This window comes from Pseudorasbora parva, chromosome 25 (assembly GCF_024679245.1).
Source record: "Pseudorasbora parva isolate DD20220531a chromosome 25, ASM2467924v1, whole genome shotgun sequence".
Taxonomy (NCBI): domain Eukaryota; kingdom Metazoa; phylum Chordata; class Actinopteri; order Cypriniformes; family Gobionidae; genus Pseudorasbora; species Pseudorasbora parva.
The window spans coordinates 20,407,993-20,425,097 of NC_090196.1; the positions used below are offsets into that span (position 1 = coordinate 20,407,993).

Here is a 17,105-nt window from a genome sequence, read left to right on the forward strand (position 1 = left end):
ATGTCCATGAAGGTTGGAGCAGGAGAAGTTGGGTCTGCAGAGGAAACTAAAGGGCAGAGGAGTGACCGCAGATCAGGTCGTTGGCGCACGGACCCTCGAAGCTGACAGGGAGATTGAGGAGCTACATAAGAGAAACACTGAACTGGAGCTGCAAATCAAAGAGATAAAGTGTGTTCCTAATCGTGCCCCTTCATATCAAAGCAGTATGTGTCTTTTTTTTATGTTGTCTTGATGAATGTTTAATATCTATGGTGGGTTATGTAGGCAGCAGCAAGCTTTACCCCGTGATGCAGCAATGGAGGATATTACCATCAGGAACCGATATCTTGAGGAGAGGATTCACTCCCTGGAAAGTCAACTATCCAAAGAGTCTCCATCGAGGCCATCTGTAGGTGCAACACTTTCCATCTTGCCGTCTTTTACCACTTTTCATGAATTTCACTTCACTAATTTCACTCTCACGCTTCCTCTCAAACCCATTTCCTTCACCATACCTCTATTCCATCAATGATAATGAAGGACAAACATCTGGTATCACCATGTCAGCTCAGTTCATCATCAAAAATTCGTTCTATGACTTTTGATATCAGTGAAGTTGAGCAAAATCAGTCCCCATTAATAAATGACACAATCCCTGGATCAACGGAAATTGAAAAGGAAGTAGCTTTTAAAGAGAACGAAGCAACTCAAACGTCCTTAACAAGTGCAGCAGAAGTGAGTCGAGATGAGGAAAAGAACAACTGTGTTGTGAATTTAGAATCAGAAGATCTGGTGAATGACAACAAAAGTGAACAGGAAGAAGCCAACAAAAAAGAAGAATCTGTTGAGAAAGACCAAGATGAACCAGATGAAGCTCAAGGAGGACAAGATATAGTAGCTATAGATGCTGAACATGCACAGGAAGAACTGAAGACTAATGGAGAGACAAAAAAGATAAAGTCAAGGCTGACACATCAAGAAAAGGCTTTGGAAGAAGATCAGCTGGAAGATAAAACAACCGATAACGAAAAGACAACTGCAGAAGGAATGTTGGACAACAGTAGGACTCACACAGAGCCAGAGACGTCAAAGGGACAACTGGAGGATGATCAACAAGACATAGATAAGGAACAAGAGCCTGAAGAACAACATATTGAGATCACAGAGTCTATGAAATCTGAAGGTGATCCAATACATTTGAAAACATCGGCAGGGTCAAAAGAGGTAGAGGAAGAAGAAGCTGTGCTCAGCAGTTCAATCACATTTGATGCCGAACAGGTGCCTAAAGAACCATCAATCGTGGAGACCAAGTCCTTCATACCTGTGGAAGATGTGGACCATCTTTTAAGTGAGGATGTACAAGGTTCCCCCACTAAGGAACTGAACACAGATGAAAATAAACTTGATGTCTTGGATATTCTTCGACCTGTAGAATCAGACTTCACAGTTTTTCATGACAAAGAGCAAACAATGAAAAGCAAAGTGAAAGCTCGAAAGGTACTTGACACATAGGAGTTCCCGCTGAAGTGCTAGCACAAAGCTTCCAGTTGTCCGCCCTATAGCAGTGTTGGCTTTGAGCTTGTGACTGCCTTTCCAAACCCTGAGTGTATGCTTTTGTTCCATCGCAACTTCTCCCATTTCTTTGTATTGCACCCTCACCATCTGGCATCTAAAAATGTTTTTGTTGTCTGGGTGTTGTGTTAGAAAGCTATATTTTCTACAGTATCAACATCTCTTTTTTGTTTCTGTAGACGTCTGGCCGTGGTTCTGGTACCCCATCTCAAAGAGAACATGAGCTTCAAAAAGAGAACCTCAGAATGTCCACAGAGAACCTGGAACTTCGTTTCCAACTGGAGCAAGCAAACAAGGACCTGCCTCGATTGAAAGTATAGTCAAATCTAAATTATTATTAATAACATAAAAAAACATCTGAACAACCTAGCAACACAAGCAAAACTAAAATTCTAGTAAAACCTGCATCATTAGCGGCAAAGCACTGAAGCTCCTCATATTGTAATCATTGGTGTTCTTCTTCTTCATCTTCTTCTTCCACTCTAGAAGTCTAAGGCAGCCCATAGAACCGCTTGCAGGGAAGTTATTAAATTTGGCACACAGATAGAGGACAGTCTGAACTCTCACTATAGCATATTTTGAGTCTCTAACTCAAACCCTCTAGTGCCACCAACTGTTCCAAGTTGCACGCACATGTATGTTAATAACTTTAGAACCATACGGGGTAGAAACATTTTTTTAGTTTCTCCTGATTCCCTGGCTCAAGGCAATTTGATTGCACTCATTTTTTGCCTTTTTCTAACTCCTTCTGGCCATTGCTCCAATTTTCACCCAAATTGAACTAGATTATCTTCAGACTATATTGTCAAAAAGTTATGGAATTCAAGTAAATTTGTCAAACCGCTCTTCTTAAATATGCAAATGAATTTGACAAATAGCATGCCAACATGGACTTGAGGCTATATGTTCACAATTCTTTAGTGTATTCTAAACCAAACTTGGTGTGTGTTACGACCATAGACTGTAAAAACCTTTAATCTTTTCCATTGAAGTAAGTAAAACCGGCAGTTTCCAAATATGGTGCTGACATCTGGGTCTCATCGTTGGTATCGAGTCTGTAAAGTAGCAACTATGAGCCCGAGTCTGCACAGTAGTGTGTGCGAAGTGGAGCCGCGATATCAAGGTCCTCCCCACCCGTCTAATCAAGAACTTTTTGTGAAATAAAGTTATGAAAAAGTAGAAATTAAAGTTAAAGCTCAAATCTCCTCTCGAAGTTCCCGAAAATATTCGTCCGTGCCTCAGTGACTACCTTGCTCAGAGAGCTCTCAATCTCAGCTGTCAATCATAACGTCACACCCCCATTTTAAAGCATCAAATAACTAACTAAAAGCAAACTTATTAAAGAACGAACACTTGAACTAACATCAGTGTGATGATAACTGCCTAAAATGACAGAAACCATCTTTGAAAAAAATTAATTTGAAGTGTAATTTGATTGCTTAGTTCGTCTATGTCCCATCACATTTCATGGAGAGGAGAGGGTTTATGACCTATACTGCATCCAGCCACCTGGGGGCGATTGAGGCACTTTGGCTTCACTTTTTATAACTTGTGTGGCACACTTGGTTATGACCAAGTGGCAACCTCCCCCAGTTTCTGTTAATACGGAAGTTACTTCCAGAAGGGAGCAGAATCTCATTGAGCTCTATTATAAAATGCCCAACTTATAGCAGAAAAAAACATGTTTACAGTCTGGTACAAATTGGGGTTTTGGTCTATACGGCTAATTTTGCCCTTCATGACGACTGTGAGGTGGTGAAGGGCGTGGCCACTTTGAGTGACAAGTGGATAGCCACTTATCCGCTGTCTGTTAGTCATCGCGTCACCTCAGCTGAACCCACATCCTGCCTTTTTGCCCATTTTCTGTTGTACGGAAGTGACGTTCGATGACACGTTGCCAAGATGGCAACAGTCTCTACTTTACGCTTCAAAACTGCTCTGCAGAATCCTATGGGTGACGTCACGGACACTACATCCATTTTTTTTTTTTACAGTCATGGTTGATCTGAGACTACCTGCACCGTTTCTGTGCAGTGCCACCTAATGGTCAGTAGATAAGAAAAATGGCTCTTTTTGCTTAAACTTATGAACAGCTTCCTCATTGTAGTAGTTGGTCTGACACTCCCAGCCATGTTGGCATGACTTAGTGTTCTTTGTGTTTGGCCCGATAATTGTTGCTTGCAGTTATATTTTATCTACTGTACTTCATTTCCTCTCGCTATAATGAAAGGATCAGGTGTCTGACCTCAAGGAGATGTGCAGTGTTTTGAAGAAGGAGAAAGTTGAAGTGGAGAAAAGACTCAACCATGTTCGTGGGGTAGGTAGCAGCATGTCTGAGCTCTTAAAACACTGATCCTCTCATATCCCGTATTCATATTTTTTGCTCCTCTCATACAGGCTGGCCGCAGCGGGAAAACCATACCTGAGCTGGAAAAGACTATCGCACTGATGAAGAAGGTAGTGGAGAAAGTTCAGAGAGAGAATGAGAACTTAAAGAAGACATCAGAGGCCAATGTGCAGGAGCAGCTTGCAAAACTGGAACAGGACCATGGGAAACTTAAGGTACTTTTTGTGAACATGTTCAATGACACACTACCATTCACATTCATTCAAGTTTGGGGTTAGTAAGATTTTGTAATGTTTTTGAAAGAAATCTCTCCTGCTCACAAAGGCGGAATAAAAAATACAATAAAATACAGTATAATTTAAAATAGCCATTTAAATTTGAATATATATTTTAAATGTAATTGTGATGGCAAATCATTACTCCAGGCTTCAGTGTCACATGATCCTTTAGAAATCATTCTAATATGCTGATTTGCTGCTCAAGAAACATTTCTTATTATTGTTATCAATGTTGAAAACAGTCGTGCTGCTTAAAGATATAGTTCACCCAAAAATTAAAATGTGCTGTTAATTTACTCACCCCCTGGCCATCCATTTTTTCCCCAGTAGAATTGTAAAGAAATGTTTTAGTAGAAACCACGGCCAGTCTTTGTTGTTGGATATAATGCAAGTCAGTGGCTACCGTCACTTTGGACGTTAAAAAAACATTTAAAATTAATACCAGTGAAAAGTGACCATAATCTTTTTTTATATATATATATATATATATATAGGTTGCAGAATCCAGGATAACCACAAGTACCATTATAACACACGTCCTCCCTCTCTGTTGTAAACAAACACAGCGTCAGTTCGTGTGTGTGCGCTTATTACGTGATATTTTTGGGTGACCTATTGCCAAAACGCTGTTTTTTTTTTGTTGCAAAACTGCTTTTATTTGAAATATACATCTTTTGTAACATTATAAATGTCTGAACTGTCAGTTTTGATCAATTTAATATTAATATAAATAAAACCATACTGATCCTAAAATTTTAAACAGAAGTGTATATGCATAAAAATGTGTCCATAAAAACATTACCCCAAGTATTGTTTTGTTCAAGCATGTCATTCTTTTCAACATTCTGTAATAATGTGCAACTCATTTCTTTCTTTTTATATTCATATACAGTCAGAATATGAAAAGCTGAAAGGAAAACAAGAGGAACAGCTAAATGCAAGACTCGAGTCAAAAACTAAGGGCATTGAGAAAATCATGATGGAAAACGAACGCTTGCGTAAAGATATTAAAAAGGTTTATTTTTTTAAATATCATTTTCATTACCTCTGTGTCAGTAAAACTTTATTGTATGTGCCCTTTAAAGGGTAAATTCACCCAATGTTTTCACATCCGTAAGACCTCCGTTCATCTTTGGAACACAGTTACAGCGTATCTAAGTGTAGGCACACTTCTCTTCCGCATTTGTTTTCAAACCTCAAATAAAGATTCAAGATTCGTGATCCGAATCATGAATCAATACGCTGATTAATGACCGTTTGAATCTTTATTTGAGGATTGAAAACAAACACGGAAGAGAAGATAATGCTGAATAAATGTGTAGTTTTTGTTATTTTTGGACCAAAATGTATTTTCGTTGCTTCAAGAGATTCTAATTAACTAACTGATGTCACATATGGACTACGTTGATGATGTTTTTATTCCCTTTCTGGACATGGACAGTATAGTGTGCCTACACTTAGATACGCTGTCGGACTAAATATAAAATATCTTAAACTGTGTTCCGATGATGAACAGAGGTCTTACAGGTGTGGAACAACATTAGGGTGAGTCATTAATGACATCAATTTCATTTTTGGGTGAACTAACCCTTTAATATTTCATTTTTTGTGGTAAATTGCAGCAAGCAGAAGCTGCAGAAAAGCTGAGAGTTGCAAATGCCAGCCTTGAAGTAGCCAGTGAGAAACTAAAGGCAGAGCTTGAGGAGACCAATCAGAGACTGTTATTATCACAATTGAAGGGGTCATCTTTAGAGGGGGCAGACAGCAAAACTTGGAAATCTTCAGTTGTGACCAGGTAGTACATCTATTTGAGTACTTTATCAATTTAGTCTTCATGTAAGGTCATTTATATATTTTTTCCCTTCACAGGTTATTTGAAAACAAGATGAAAGGTCTTGAGAGTGAAATCGCTAAGAAAAACTCCAGCATATCAGAACTGAAGGTGCAGCTAAAAGAGGCTAATGAGAAACAGCATGCCACACAACACACTGTCAGCCAGCTGAAGGAACAAGTGAGATGCTGATCCTTCTTCAACTATTTTATATAATTCACCATCATCATCACTGGATGATGATAAAAGCTGAAATACACTAAAGGGCTTTTGCAAAGATTTTTGACCTGATTTGAGGCCAAAAGTCAGCCAGACTGCAGATTTCAGGGAGTCAGAAAATCACATAGCAAATGATAGGCACACACTCCCATTTTTTTAGTTTCACACTATGATTCCATCCAGTCAGAGAATGTTAAACATGTGGCAATTTTAGAATTTGTATTTGTCATGCGTCTCCAAGCAACGAGGCGGTTCATGTGCGAGTTTTTTCACACTTGGAACGACTTGAAAGTCTGGTAGTGTGACCCTCAATTGTTTTGTGTATGATGCACAGTTTTGTCTCTGCAACCATTTACAAAGTTGGCAAATGGATGTCCTGTGTTTTAAAAGCTGTGTACTATATTCCAGCTTTAAAATGCACATCACATTTTTCCCAGAGAATTAATAACCTAATGTGTATTAACAGGTGGAACTGCTTAAAAATATCCCAGTGGAAGCGACCACTGACGAAGGGCTTGCCAGAGAGTATCAGTCAGTGAGGTGAAGCACTCAACAGGCAGAATATCCATATAAATCAAAGTACACGAAACAACTCAACAATTCATTACTGTACATCCCAAATAGATTGGCCAATAAACAACTTGAGAGAGAGAAGTCTCAACTTCTTCGCCAGATCCAAAGGTACGACGAGCAGTTTGGAACCAGCAAAGTAGGACCAGGTAAGATCACCATTGATTTTTTTTGTTGTTGAATAATTTCATTTGATTTTGACACATCTATCATCTGCTTGGCCCCTGTTTTGTAGGATACAAGGAGCTCCAGGAACAAATAAAGGCTTCAAATACTGAAAAGAGGAAATTACAGGTATTTCTAAAGAAAAATCTCTAAATAATCTGTGGTTGTAATTAAATCATATCACATTTTAAATGCTTTCATTTTAGGATGAAGTGAAGAAACTGACTGAAGAGCTGAAAAGCTTTGACCCAACATTTTTCGAGGAACTTGAGGATCTTAAATTTAATTACAATGAGGAGGTGAAGAAAAACATTGTCCTGGAGGAGCAGCTGAAGAAGCTTTCGGAACAGTTTGGTGTGGCGATTCCTGTAGATGTGTCTATCAGCTAACAAACATCAGATCATTTTTCAGGTCATCAGATTTTATTTCTACTGCTTATTTAGAGCCAAATATGGACATGTAACAATGTTACTTCTCTTGAAGTACAATTAAGTTGAAGTGTTTTATAAGTAGAAGTAGATGCATATTTATTTTTTAGAAAAATATTAAGACATTTTCATATAAAGTTAGCTTTTACAGTATTTGTGATTTGTGGTCTTGCTAGCAAGAACTGCAACTGGAAGGTTTCTCTCTTTTTGCATGTATAATTATCAATCACTGCCTAATTTCTGAGACTCAGATGAAATAAACGACAGTTTGCTCTTATTTATATACATATTCCTAACACCTATTTAAACAAACAAAAATTGACATTAAAAAAGAAAAAGCATTTTCTAAATAAAGAGGAAAAGTGCAAAATATAAAGCAATCACAGCATTTGCATGCATCACATGCCTAAGTGCAAATATGAGCAAGATGTCAATGGGAATTCGAAAAACAGGTAGTTTTGACCAACATTGAGTTTTGGCAAACCAGTTTTCATTCTGGTTAAAACCAGATGTAGTAGGAATGTTTGATAGTTTCCTTTTATGGGATCAGGGTTCAAACCGAATGTCTTGTATGCAGCTGAAAGGTTGTCCATTTATTCTGGAGAATGATTTGAATAAGTCCTTCTCGGATGCATCTGGATCACATGTTTCATCTACGTGGATGACCACAGGTCTGGTGTTCAGGAAGGTGTCACCAACAGGCCATTTCAGACCGAGATGATGGCGGTGTATCTGAAGATAAGATTTAACTTGATTTACTCTGCAAAAAATGTGGATAACAGCAACAGAAGAGAGTTTCCTTATAAACCCATCATTTACCTTAACCAGTGTCCCGTCGTCACAGTGCCAAACAATTCCCTCCACTCGCCCCTCTTGGCATTCCTGAAACCAGGAATACAGCTGCTGGAATTCCACCGGAGGAGCGTTCTGAATGCGCAGGACCCCGTGAGGCACCAGAACATGAACTGGATGCTTCTTACTTCCCAAACCTACAAAATTCCAGTCAGTTGCTTCCAAAACCAACGGAATTCCAAACAGTTTCTTACTTCCTAAACCCTTACACTACCATTCAAAAGGTTTCTGAAAGACTATATTGCTGTTGTTCATCAAGGATGCATTAAATTGATCAAAATTGACAGTAACCTTCTAATCATCAAATCATTCTGAAAGAAAACGTTTCAACAAATATTAAGCAGAAATTTTCACACAAAAAAAAATCTTAAGCAGCAAATCAGCATATTAAAATTATTTCTGAAGGATCATCATGTGACACAAAAGACTAATGATGCTTTTGGGAACAACAGCAACTCAGGCCATGTAAAATCACAGCGGGGTCAGCGCATGCTGAGGTGCACAGAAGTTGAAACTTTCTGCAGAGTCAGTAGCTACAGACCTGCAAACTTTGTGTGGCCTTAAGATTGGTTCAAGAACAGTGCATAGAGAGCTTCATGGAATGGGTTTCCATGGTCGAGCAGCAGCAATTTTCACAAACAAAAAAAATCTTAAGCAGCAAATCAGCATATAAAAATTATTTCTGAAGGATCATGTGACACTAAAGACTAATGGTGCTGAAAATATTTATGTGACATCAGAAATAAACTACATTTTAAAATATATTACATTAGTAAACACAATATTATTTACAATATTGCTGTTGTATTTTTGATCAAATAAACACAGCCTTGGTGAACATAGAGACTTCTTTCAAAAACATTAAACCCAACTAAACTGTACATTATACTTGCCATATGGATTTCCATTAACATTGGTCCCGATAAGTTCAAGGGTTTGCTCCATGAGGTCTGCCAGAGGAACTCTGACAATTTCAAGCAATCCTTCATCTCCACACATCTTCAGGACAAGGGCATCACCAACATCATAGTTGACCACAGAGGCGTGCCAGCAATACTGCTTGTTGGCTTGATCCACCGGAACCCAACCTTCATAACAAAAGAAATATAACTATACCATCAGCTTTATTTTCAGGCACAGTATAGCATGCAACAAGAAGATTAGAAACAAAGGCGCGTTTCAGAGAGCAACCCACCGGGTATGTGTCCGTGTTCATCAGGCACTGGATGTCCATTCTCATGCTTGACTCGGTGAGCAGCGATCCAGGATTCTGGCACTTCTCGGAAATCTTCATCAAGGTTCCACACAAATCCTGTTATTTAAAAAAGAATCAAAAAATTATAGCACAGTCTCATTCACTGCATTGTGACAGTTTCTTTTTAGCCAGTGAGAGAAATAACACTATTGTGTTCATTATAATATTTATACAAGTACAATAGCAAGACAGTATCAGTATAGTTTTATTTAATGCCATGTTAGCATCCGTGGCTATTTTCATGGCAAAATATTAATTATAAAAAAATACAAGAGTTGCATAAACTATTTTGCCATAAGTACTGGGACACACACATCACAGAACCACAGAGTCAGCGTATGCTGAGGTGCACAGAAGTCGACAACTTTCTGCAGAGTCAGTAGACCTGCAATCTTTGCGTGGCCTTCAGATTGGTTCAAAAAAAGTGCATAGAGAGCTTCATGGAATGGGTTTCCATGGTCGAGCAGCTGCATCCAGTGAAGTTGGTCCCTTATTTCCAGTGAAAGGAACTCTTAATGATTCAGCATACTAAGACACTTTGAACTATTTCATGCTCCCAACTTTGTGGGAACAGTTTGGGGATGGCCTCTTCCTCTTCAAACATGAATGCGCACCAGTGCACAAAGCAAGGCTCATAAAGACATGGATGAGCGAGTTTGGTGTGGAGGAACTTGACTCGCCTGCACAGAGTCCTGACCTCAACCCAAAATAACACCTTTGGGATTAATTGTTGGGGAGACTGCAAGCCAACATCAGTGCCTGACCTCACAAATGTGCTTCTAGAAGAATGGTAAAAAAACATTCACATAAAAACACTCCAAAACCTCGCGGAAAGCCTTACCAGAAGATTGAAGCTGTTATAGCTGCATAGGGTAGGCCAACTACCTATTAAACTCCCGTATTAAGAATGGGATGTCATTAAAGTTGATTTACGTGTAAAGACAGACATCCCAAAACTTTTGGCTATAAAGCATATGTACAATAAAAATAAAAACCAAGCAAACAGAAAAAACACAGCTATTACAATAGCAAGACAAGACAAACTAAAAATAATTTAGCCCAAATACCTTTACAGGTCTTCTGCGAAAACTGATACTTTTTGAATCTCTTGTCTGCCTGCTTGGTGGGTTTCCGATCCAAGCGAGCCCAGAGATAAGGTTCCCCTTAAAATAAATGTTTAATAATAATAATAATAATAATACTTTGATTCAGCAAGGACAGAATAAAGGAGTCAAAAGTGAAATCAAAAGCATTTACAATTTACACTTTATATTCAATGCATTACTGTTTCCACAAAAATATTAAACAACTTGACTGTTAATAATGATACTGTTTCCTGTCCTGAGCAGTATATTGAAATTATTTCTGAAGCATCAACTTAAGATTCAGCTTTGCTATCAAATTAATTGCATTTTAAAATATGAAAATTGGTGATTTATTGTAATAATACATACGATTACTAGTTAACTGTTCTATTAACCCTTGTGTGGTGTTCATAGTTTTGTTACTCAGCCAGTGTTCGTGGGTCTGGTGGACCCGCTGCATTTTTGGGTTTTTAAGTCAACTCAATCAAAAATGTTATGTTAAAATACTCAACAGATGTGTACTTCATCCCAATTACAAGCAATGTAAACAGTATATATGGTTAATATTTTCTCTTTACCTTTGTTAGATCACATTTAAGAATTGCAACCTTGTGTGGGAACGGCAGGGGTAGAAACAAAACTCACTCTTGTAGCTACTCTCTCACACTTACACACAATCTCTCTCTCACACGCACGCACACACGCGCGCACACACACACACACACACACACACACACACACACGCACGCACACGCACTCATGCACACACACACTTGGATATGTGGTGTATGGTTACTCTCCATAGGCATAATGGTTTTTCTAATGTACAAACTGTATAATCTATCCCCCTTAACTAACCCTACCCCTCAACCTACCCATCACAGAAAACTTTTGGCATTTTTTGAATGTCAAAAAACACCATTTATTATGTTTTAGTGTGAGGACACAGGGTGTACAGTGTGTGGTCGTTGAAAATGTGTTCTGATATATATTCCTTACAGAAAATGAGTCTCAGTTTGAAAAAAATTATTAATCATATCATTTTTCTTTCGATAAAAAATGAAAACGGGTCCAACAGACCCGAACACCATACAAGGGTTAAATGACGTCACATAATATGACTCGTTTATGAGCCAGATTCTACCGTTGTATGTGGTGACATAGCAGCATGTCCCATCAATCTTCTCAGTCGCTACAGCGCCATGAATGCCTGAAGCAAGAGCAGCAGGGTTCAGGTCCTCAGTGGCCACCACCTGGAACTGCTGTATGGGAATAAGAGAATGAGAGAGATCTAAAATCTGCAAATAATCAGTCCAATCTACTACATACAATGCATTATTCCGTTTGGTTGGATTTTATAGCACTGTTAGATAAGCCCCTTGACATGCATATCGCATGCACCTTTGAAGGCAGTTTCTCGCTTCAGCGCACTAACTGAAATAATGAAGATATGAATATACGAAAAATGACGACGCTGTCAGTAAGCATATCAATCAATCAACTTTATTTATATAGCGCTTTTACAATCACGATTGTAATGTAATCATGTTGTAATGTACATAATCTCGTAATGTATTTAAAATGTTATTAGGTTATATAAGGGTTTTGGTCATATAAAACAACATGTGCTGTAACAAAAATGCAGCTGTTTTTTCGCCCACCTGACAGTCGCGTTTTCTGGAGGGTTCGTTTCTCACTTCCGTCAGGAAAACACATGGGATCTTCTGCTGCACTGAACCCAGACGCCGCATTATGCCTTCTATTAATCAACTTTGATACGGGGTGTGTTGCTTGCTTTAGACTGAATATAGACTGGTGAGCTCAACACACTATTAGATCAGCAATTCACATGTGCACAGTGCTATTTTGTTCTGATTTCCTCTCATTCAGTAGACTTTTGTTAAAATGTTAACTTGATCTTTGTCGCCATCTATTGGAACGGAGAGTAAACGGTTTGTTTTTATCGTTTTGAGCGGGTTTTATGTGCATGAAAGTCCGTTTCTGCCTCAAAGCAAAAAGGGTTGTTGTTGGGGTTTTTTTATTACAAAAGGGTAATTAAAAAGTGTTTTACAAATAAATAAACGGAGAATTATAAAAAATGCGCTTTGGTCGTCTCGTGGGGGCGCCATTGAGATTAACCGACTCCCCGTCAGCAACTGTAATTTAGCACAAGGAATACATCACTGACCCATGTCACTGACTGAAAAAGCAAATCTCTACATTGCCATTTGCAATAAATATTTTTGCTTTTACTTCATGCTCCAATGGAAAATGGAAGTTAACTGTGAACAAAAAGGAGAAGAGTTGCCTGGTGTAAAGCAGGGCTGCTCCATCATCAGTTGAGTTTTTAACTTAAGATAAATACAGTTTAGTTTACTAAACAGTAACCTACATTAATGAGAATTCACATTCACAGACATCTTTGCAATCCTAACATCTCAACAACAACAAAAGTGTCCTCCAAAAGTAGTATCTTTAATAAATCTCTTGAGTAAACAGAAAGTGTAAACAATTTAATGCCGACAACTTTTAATGACATGAAATCTATGGACAGCCACTCAAGAGCATAATCTGCATTAATGACTTCTCATTAAATAACATTTTATATTACAAAGGGAGATTTTTTTTCTCATGCCCTTTAAAAGCACACAATTAAGCCTATTAAGTATATACAGATACATTTTCCATTTCAGTATTATAGTTTAACATTTTGCACCATGTACCGTGTTTTAGACCAGAAAAAAAAACAATGTTTTCCAGACAAAGTGCAAAGTTCCATAGGCAACGACCGCAGGTGGGTGTATAAAGCACAAGTCTAGTTCAAGCATGACAAACTATTATTTCCAACTGATGCCAGAATCTATTTGATGTCTCCATCGGGCTTCATGCTGAAGGCTTCCAGGCGCTCGCTCTCGGGCAGCAGGTTGTTAAGACGCTCCATCAGTGGGATCGTCTGGTCGATGCCCATCTGGATGCGTCTAAGAATCATCGACATCTCGTTGACCTTTTGGATCTGTTCGGCGTACTTGGCATAACGCTTTTGCCTCTCCTGCATGATACTGAATAGTGCCTCCACTGACAGATCCATCTGAGCGAGAGAGAAAAAGTTGAGCATTTACAGATAGCTTGTAGAAGCAGTATAGTTAAAGGGGGGTGAAATGCTGTTTCATGCATACTGAGCTTTTTACACTGTTAAAGACTTGGATTCCCATCCTAAACATAGACAAAGTTTCAAAAACTAATGTTGGACGTTTGATGGAGTATTTCTGTGTCAAAAATACTCCTTCCGGTTTCTCACAAGTCTCTGAGAGTTTTTTTCGAGTATGGCTCGGCTTGACATCGACAAAGCGGAAGTTCCTTGTATGGGCCGTACAGGCTCTTCTCCCGTTAGGGTGCGCGCGCGCGTGACTAGAGCGAGAGAGGAAATGCATGCCCATAAACTCTCTCAGCTGCAGATCCACTTGTCCGTGAACAATTCTGTCGTTATAGTCCGCGCCGCACTCCACTTTATTCCTATGCGTGACATCAAGCGACTTCAACGTTTCAGCACAGCATTCCCGGAAGGCAGCGCTGCATTTGAACCGATTTAAACGCAGCAATGACGGGAAGCTTCACAACATCGCGGATCTCCACGGTCACTGCTGTCACAGGACTTTAGCAAATCATACCAAAGAAGTGTGTTTTTGACGGAGCGGTCCCAGCAATAAAGGTTCACGGTCGGTGAGTAAAACTGCTTCAAATGTCTATGCTGTCGGCTATCGTCGCGTGAGTAAACATCAGTAAACGACACGATCGCGTGCTTCTTCATTCAAATGCGCTAAAGGTTACTCAATTGTTGTTCTATGTATAACGTTACACTAGTCTGACGTGCAAAACCGTTTTGCTTGCTACTGCTAATGTTTAGTCGCATACAATAGTCCATAAACCGAGTCATGTCCTCATAAACTGCGAGTAAAGACACACAAATGTTGACAGGCCACTAAATAAAGCACATACCACAGAGACCGACGTCCTGCTGTTGCTGTTTCTCCTGTTCAATTTATTTCAGCCTCCGAATGATTCTGGATCATATATCTATTAGCTGAGATCAATAGCCATGGGTTTCTCCACGCTTGAGGACGTCACCGCTTTGTGCGCTCGTCATTCTTTAGCTCCGCCCACACGATACGCCTCCAGGCGCTCGTTTTTTTCTGGAAAGACTCGGTACAGCCCATATTTCTTTTGGACTGTTACACCCCCCCCCCCCCCCCACCATAGTAGAAATAATGGTGAATACCTCTTTGATCCTCTTGACCAACGCATTCTGGTCAAAGGCAACAGCCTCTGCACACTGGTGAAGATGATCCTGATATCGGACACACAGCTGCAGTACCTGTGCAGAATCCAGCTTTTCTAAACACACAGTGCTGGGGGAGGTTTGCCCACTCAGCACACCTAAGAGGATGACATCAATATTAGGGCCAAATTGTGATTTATATCATTATGAACTAAGGCTTTGCTGATAACAGGTTTCATTAAAGAGATAGTTCAGATAATACAGAAGGCAGTCTGGCGGCAGCTAGATATTTTACTTTATAACGTGTTAAATATGGACATTTTTCTAATACAATCCCATCGATTCACTTCAGAAAGCCTTTATTAACCCCCCGGAGCCTTGTGGATTACTTTTATAATGGATGGATGCACTTTTTTGGGCTGTCATTCACTGCTATTATTAGCTAGGACATTTTGATTGTGCTCATCTAAAAGAAATGTTTTTGAGGGTGAGTAAATCATGGGGTCATTTTCATTTTTGGGTGAATTATCCCTTCAATTGATTTGATTCTGATTCGAATGAATATTTCAATTAAAAATCAGTTAATTTTAAACAATATAATGAACACTTACATACAATCTTATATAACTTTAGATTTATACAAACATAAGGCAGTTTTTAAATCAACTTTTTAATGCAATAATAATTATGATTCTTTGGAAGCTTATTTCTATCACAGAGTAAAATATAATTGTAACTTTTTACAGAATTGTGTGATGTAAACTCAGAATTCAGAAGGAAAGTCAGAATTGCGGGAGAATTCTCTATATTCTTAGAACTGTGAAATATAAACTCGCAACTGAGAGGAAAAAAGTCACAAACATTTTTAATTCATTATTGAAATATAAATATTTAAACACTGGCTGTCATGTTCATTAAAGAATTATTTATAGATCCATTAAATAATGAAGACATGACTAATAATAATGAATCTGTAATGTATTGCATATATTTATCTCAGTGTTCCTTTTTATATATTTTTTTCTAGTTGACTGATTGGTTAAACAACTGAGGAAGCTACAATGATCTGTAGTTATTTTAAAGAATGTCAAAACGACATTTATTGTTTAAATTTCATAATAAAATTGAAAGAATATAAAATTTAAAAAAAATTAAAGGGAAAAGAGCATTGACTAAAATAATCTTATTCTTAATCTTATTATTTATGATTCGATATTGGTTCATTAAAAAAGAAGATAGATTAATCAATATTGTAACCCCAGCCCTATTCGAAACCATTTATTTGCATTAAAAAGCATGATTGTTAGCATCAGAATAGTTGGCATTTGGACTGCTTACCTTTTAGAAGAGGCTGAAAGGTAGGAATTTCCTGTAGCTTTATTACATCTGGATCGTTATGGATATTCCGTAATGACTGGGTTCCTTGGGCAACAACTACTATGTCATCCATTTTGGCTCTTTGCTTGGCTGGAGAGGGTACAACTAAAACAAGAAGGCATGACTTACTGATGGGTAATGCTGGCAGAATATACACAACATAATAAACATCTCCATTTAAACATAATTTTTTTTTAAAAACGGATATAATGTTGAGTACCTGAAGCACTGAAGTCTGAGTGTTTATGTTCAGCATCTCCACTCTGTTCAGCACCCATGGTGCACTTAGTCTAAGCAGTCAACACTAAGCAGTCAAGCACTGAAGAAAAAAAGACAACACAATTATATATAAAACAAGGATAGAAAATCTAATATTCCAATGCATGGTTACGATACAAATATGTTTTTTAACATTTTATTTCATACATTTACGACTAATAAGCTACATATGCTTTACTTACCTTGATGTTTTTAGTTGTTTAACGGCTGTCTAAGGGTGCCGATATCATTCGGCTGACTGTTTTGTTGAATGAATGGCTTGCTAATGTGTTACATTGTAGCTTACGTAAATTACAGACATCGTGAGATGTCAGACCACAATACTGTCTGCGGATAACGTGTAAGTTGCTATATTGTTTAGTAAATAAGGTTACAATCACTAGAGGTACAAATGAAACATCCGGTAAGATAACATGTGACGCGTGATGATGACGCCACGCTGTGGGTTATTGGGTTTGTTTTCATGTGACTATTGAAGCATGACGAGTTACTTGTTTTCTTTTTTCGCTGTAGATTTTAATTCACAACTAAAATTAATTTTAATAATAATAATAATAAATTAATTAATTAATTAATTAAAAAACACTTTACA

The 17,105-nt window shown here is 38.2% G+C and overlaps 4 protein-coding genes across 7 annotated transcripts in view; 2 read left to right on the forward strand and 2 right to left on the reverse strand.

Annotated features, from left to right (window-relative positions):
• Nucleotides 1-7,670, forward strand: part of cep290 (centrosomal protein 290) — a 46,109-nt gene extending 38,439 nt beyond the window's left edge. For all 3 annotated transcript variants that reach the window (XM_067437184.1, XM_067437185.1, XM_067437186.1), the window contains 12 exons: nucleotides 13-168; nucleotides 265-388; nucleotides 1,731-1,865; nucleotides 3,782-3,868; nucleotides 3,949-4,113; nucleotides 5,069-5,191; nucleotides 5,799-5,971; nucleotides 6,046-6,187; nucleotides 6,693-6,766; nucleotides 6,851-6,945; nucleotides 7,032-7,090; nucleotides 7,168-7,670. In XM_067437184.1, the coding sequence (XP_067293285.1) occupies nucleotides 13-168; nucleotides 265-388; nucleotides 1,731-1,865; nucleotides 3,782-3,868; nucleotides 3,949-4,113; nucleotides 5,069-5,191; nucleotides 5,799-5,971; nucleotides 6,046-6,187; nucleotides 6,693-6,766; nucleotides 6,851-6,945; nucleotides 7,032-7,090; nucleotides 7,168-7,350 (1,516 nt within the window). In that variant the 3' untranslated portion in view covers nucleotides 7,351-7,670. The remainder of the gene's footprint in view (nucleotides 1-12; nucleotides 169-264; nucleotides 389-1,730; nucleotides 1,866-3,781; nucleotides 3,869-3,948; nucleotides 4,114-5,068; nucleotides 5,192-5,798; nucleotides 5,972-6,045; nucleotides 6,188-6,692; nucleotides 6,767-6,850; nucleotides 6,946-7,031; nucleotides 7,091-7,167) is intronic.
• Nucleotides 402-1,689, forward strand: LOC137065520 (myb-like protein X). Its single transcript, XM_067437187.1, has one exon. It carries the CDS (start codon nucleotides 508-510, stop codon nucleotides 1,489-1,491), a length of 984 nt encoding a protein of 327 aa, XP_067293288.1. The 5' UTR covers nucleotides 402-507; the 3' UTR covers nucleotides 1,492-1,689.
• Nucleotides 7,461-12,487, reverse strand: rlig1 (RNA 5'-phosphate and 3'-OH ligase 1). Of its 2 annotated transcripts, none has more exons than XM_067437189.1 (7): nucleotides 12,243-12,487; nucleotides 11,726-11,840; nucleotides 10,564-10,659; nucleotides 9,437-9,553; nucleotides 9,135-9,329; nucleotides 8,209-8,378; nucleotides 7,461-8,121 (listed from the first exon to the last, which is right to left on the reverse strand). In XM_067437189.1, the coding sequence occupies exons 1-7, from the start codon at nucleotides 12,330-12,332 to the stop codon at nucleotides 7,936-7,938; spliced, it is 969 nt and encodes a 322-aa protein (XP_067293290.1). In that variant the 5' UTR covers nucleotides 12,333-12,487; the 3' UTR covers nucleotides 7,461-7,935. The 2 variants fall into 2 exon arrangements, with proteins under 2 accessions (XP_067293290.1, XP_067293289.1); XM_067437188.1 differs by having other exon boundaries at nucleotides 11,726-11,843.
• A 374-nt stretch (nucleotides 12,488-12,861) lies between these two features.
• On the reverse strand, nucleotides 12,862-16,947 carry borcs5 (BLOC-1 related complex subunit 5). The gene is made up of 5 exons (XM_067437190.1): nucleotides 16,696-16,947; nucleotides 16,455-16,553; nucleotides 16,196-16,339; nucleotides 14,858-15,015; nucleotides 12,862-13,669 (listed from the first exon to the last, which is right to left on the reverse strand). Exons 2-5 carry the CDS (start codon nucleotides 16,510-16,512, stop codon nucleotides 13,442-13,444), a joined length of 588 nt encoding a protein of 195 aa, XP_067293291.1. The 5' UTR covers nucleotides 16,513-16,553; nucleotides 16,696-16,947; the 3' UTR covers nucleotides 12,862-13,441.
• Nucleotides 16,948-17,105: the final 158 nt, after the last annotated feature.